We start from the raw sequence: 2636 nt of genomic DNA, 5'->3' as shown, positions 1-2636 counted from the left end.
AGATAAAAGGCATAAAAGATAATATACACATTTGGCTTTGTCTTCTTTTGTTACTCTACATGTGACTTGAATATGGATTTATTTATTTTTTTACCTGCCATTGGTGAAGAAGAGGTAATTACGGTGTCGCGTCTTCAACTCGTTTCATTGCTTGTAGTCGTTGCTAGGTGGTTTACGGTACCACCACAGCATATCTGTCACCTATCTTCGACATCAACACAGTAGCCACCAAAAAAACGACGGATCACCTCCTCATCCGAACTCGACGCGGCTTCATCGCTGATATGCAACTTTGCGGACCTCCAAGATATCTCACCAAAGGTGAAGCCATTGACATTGAACGAATCAAACCGAGGCAACGCCCCGGACACGCCATCGCAAACTCCAAGTCTGGCACCCCACCACGACTAAGACGCCGAAGGAGGAGACCGTACCTGCCATCCATCAACCACGAACCCAGCATACGTTCGGTCTTTCAGATGTCGTCGATGCAGATCACAATTTGCATTCGTTCTTGGACTACCTCGCAAGCTCCACGTTGACGCTGAAGCAGACGCCATCGCAATGCCAAAGCCCGAGGACACAAGTCCACCACAATGATGCCACCGCCGTCACCACATCTCTATTTGAACAGGCTGGTTCCGAGTCCATCACCGACCATATACTCCAAGCTGGCGAGCTAAACCGGAAGTGCTTGGTCGAGGCATCCAGTCCACAATACACGCGGACGCGTAGTCGGCGAGCCAAAGTCGTACTCGGCGAGCTCTCGTCCAGCCAGCCGGTCCTCCATGACATCATGCATGACCAATTAGTTAAGATTTCAGCTTGACGATCATGTTGGGCTGAACGTGAATCACGTCCGCGTGTCCGTGCTCCTGTTCAGTTTGATGCGTGCAAAAGCTAAATTAGTCGAGATACGCACTGGCTCACGTCTCATCCTAATTTGTTATTGTTATCTCGTTCTAGCACACTCCAGACTCTGCAAACAGCACCCGTCGACCATCACCATGCAGTCCAGCTCCAAGGCCGGCGGCAATGGCGACGAGGAGCACCTGGTTTGCGTGACGGGGGCGGGGAGCTTCATCGGCTCGTGGGTGGTCAAGGAGCTCCTCCTCCGTGGCTACCATGTCCGGGGAACCGCCAGAGATCCCGGTAAGCGCAAGCATCGGTCCATCCAGCTCTCTCATTTCCGTCCCTTCGCTTGACTGATTGGTTCAATTTGCTCGTGAAGCTGGCCGCAAGAACGTGCACTTGCTGGCGCTGGATGGCGCCGGCGAGAGGCTCACGCTTTGCCGTGCCGACGTCATGCACGGCGACAGCCTCCGCGCTGCGTTCCGGGGCTGCCGCGGCGTGTTCCACGTCGCCTCCCCGGTCTCCAACGACCCCGTCGGTTCACTCTCTCCTCTGCCCCTCTGAAACCTCATGACGCGCGCCGCCTAACATGGACATGGACATGAAGCACTCACTCGCCCGTGCTGCTTGCTTGCAGGAGCTCGTGCCGGAGGCCGTAGAGGGGACGAGGACTGTGGTCAACGCGGCGGCGGACGCTGGTGTGCGGCGCTTGGTGTTCACTTCCTCCTACGGCGCCGTGCACATGGACCCCAATCGGAGCCCCGACATCGTCGTCGACGAGTCGTGCTGGAGCGACTACGACTACTGCAAACAAACCGGCGTACGTGTGACTAAGCTCAATTCTATCTGCCCCACATCTTTCTTCCCAAGTTGGCAGTGAACTAAGCGCACCGATGGATCCTCTTGTCGTGCGTAGAATCTGTACTGCTGCGCTAAGATGATGGCGGAGGTCGTCGCGAAGGAGGCGGCGACCAAGAGGGGGCTGGAGCTGGCGGTGGTGGTGCCGGCGACGACCATCGGTCCTGCCCTACAGCAAACGCTCAACTTCAGCAGTGACCACGTCGCCCGCTACCTCACAGGCGCCAAGCCGGCCTACCAGAACGTCGTCACCGCCTACATCGATGTCCGAGACGTCGCCCGCGCGCACACCCTTGTCTACGAGCACCCTGACGCGCGCGGCCATCGCTACATCTGCGTCAGTGCCGTGCTGCACCGCGCCCACTTCGTCCGACTCCTCAAGGACCTCTACCCGCAGTACCCCGTCACCGCCAAGCGCGAAGACGACGGCAAGCCGATGGCGAGGGAGTACAGGTTCTCGAATCAGAAGCTCGGGGATCTGGGCTTGGAGTTCACTGACATGAGGACAAGTTTGTACGAGACGGTGATTTGCCTGCAGCACAGGGGCCATGTCCCTGTCATCGTGCCACGTCATCGTGCATGTTTGTGAAAATTATAATGTGTACACAAATTGAACTCGATTATAAGCAAATAAATGAGGATAAGTACTCTGTTTTCTACAATTTTCCAATGTAGATATTGTGCAACGGCAATAGCGCACCGTGATATCCAAATCCTATATACTATATACCTCAGGGCATTTCTAACCGATTCTCAATAATCGGTTAAAGGAGTAAGGTTTTGCTCCTCTAACCGGCACCTAGTCGATCCCAAATCGGTCTTAGAGAAGTAAAAATCATCCTCAGCCGCCGCGGTTCTCTCTATATTTACTCCATCGTTCGGCGGCTGAGTAAAAGAATCCCACTCTCTCTTCCCCTCCTATACCT

At 54.8% G+C, this 2636-nt stretch overlaps 1 protein-coding gene across 2 annotated transcripts; it reads left to right on the top strand.

The window, feature by feature from the left end:
- Positions 1-796: 796 nt before the first annotated feature.
- On the top strand, positions 797-2409 carry LOC119318460 (cinnamoyl-CoA reductase 1-like). Of its 2 annotated transcripts, XM_037593021.1 has the most exons (5): positions 797-811; positions 977-1152; positions 1232-1386; positions 1490-1672; positions 1769-2409. In XM_037593021.1, the coding sequence occupies exons 2-5, from the start codon at positions 1008-1010 to the stop codon at positions 2297-2299; spliced, it is 1014 nt and encodes a 337-aa protein (XP_037448918.1). In that variant the 5' UTR covers positions 797-811; positions 977-1007; the 3' UTR covers positions 2300-2409. The 2 variants fall into 2 exon arrangements, with proteins under 2 accessions (XP_037448918.1, XP_037448917.1); XM_037593020.1 differs by lacking the exon at positions 797-811 and having other exon boundaries at positions 876-1152.
- Positions 2410-2636: the final 227 nt, after the last annotated feature.

This window comes from Triticum dicoccoides, chromosome 6A (assembly GCF_002162155.2).
Source record: "Triticum dicoccoides isolate Atlit2015 ecotype Zavitan chromosome 6A, WEW_v2.0, whole genome shotgun sequence".
Classification (NCBI taxonomy): Eukaryota; Viridiplantae; Streptophyta; class Magnoliopsida; order Poales; family Poaceae; genus Triticum; species Triticum dicoccoides.
Note: the sequence above shows the minus strand (reverse complement) of the source record. Positions and strands in the feature narration are given on the sequence as shown.

Coding starts and splice junctions, on each gene's coding strand:
- LOC119318460 (XM_037593020.1), top strand. CDS start 888: ATGCGTGCAAAAGCTAAATTAGTCGAGATACGCACTGGCTCACGTCTC. Junction 1,153..1,231: donor GGGAACCGCCAGAGATCCCG/GTAAGCGCAAGC, acceptor TTGCTCGTGAAG/CTGGCCGCAAGAACGTGCAC. Junction 1,673..1,768: donor ACTACTGCAAACAAACCGGC/GTACGTGTGACT, acceptor TGTCGTGCGTAG/AATCTGTACTGCTGCGCTAA.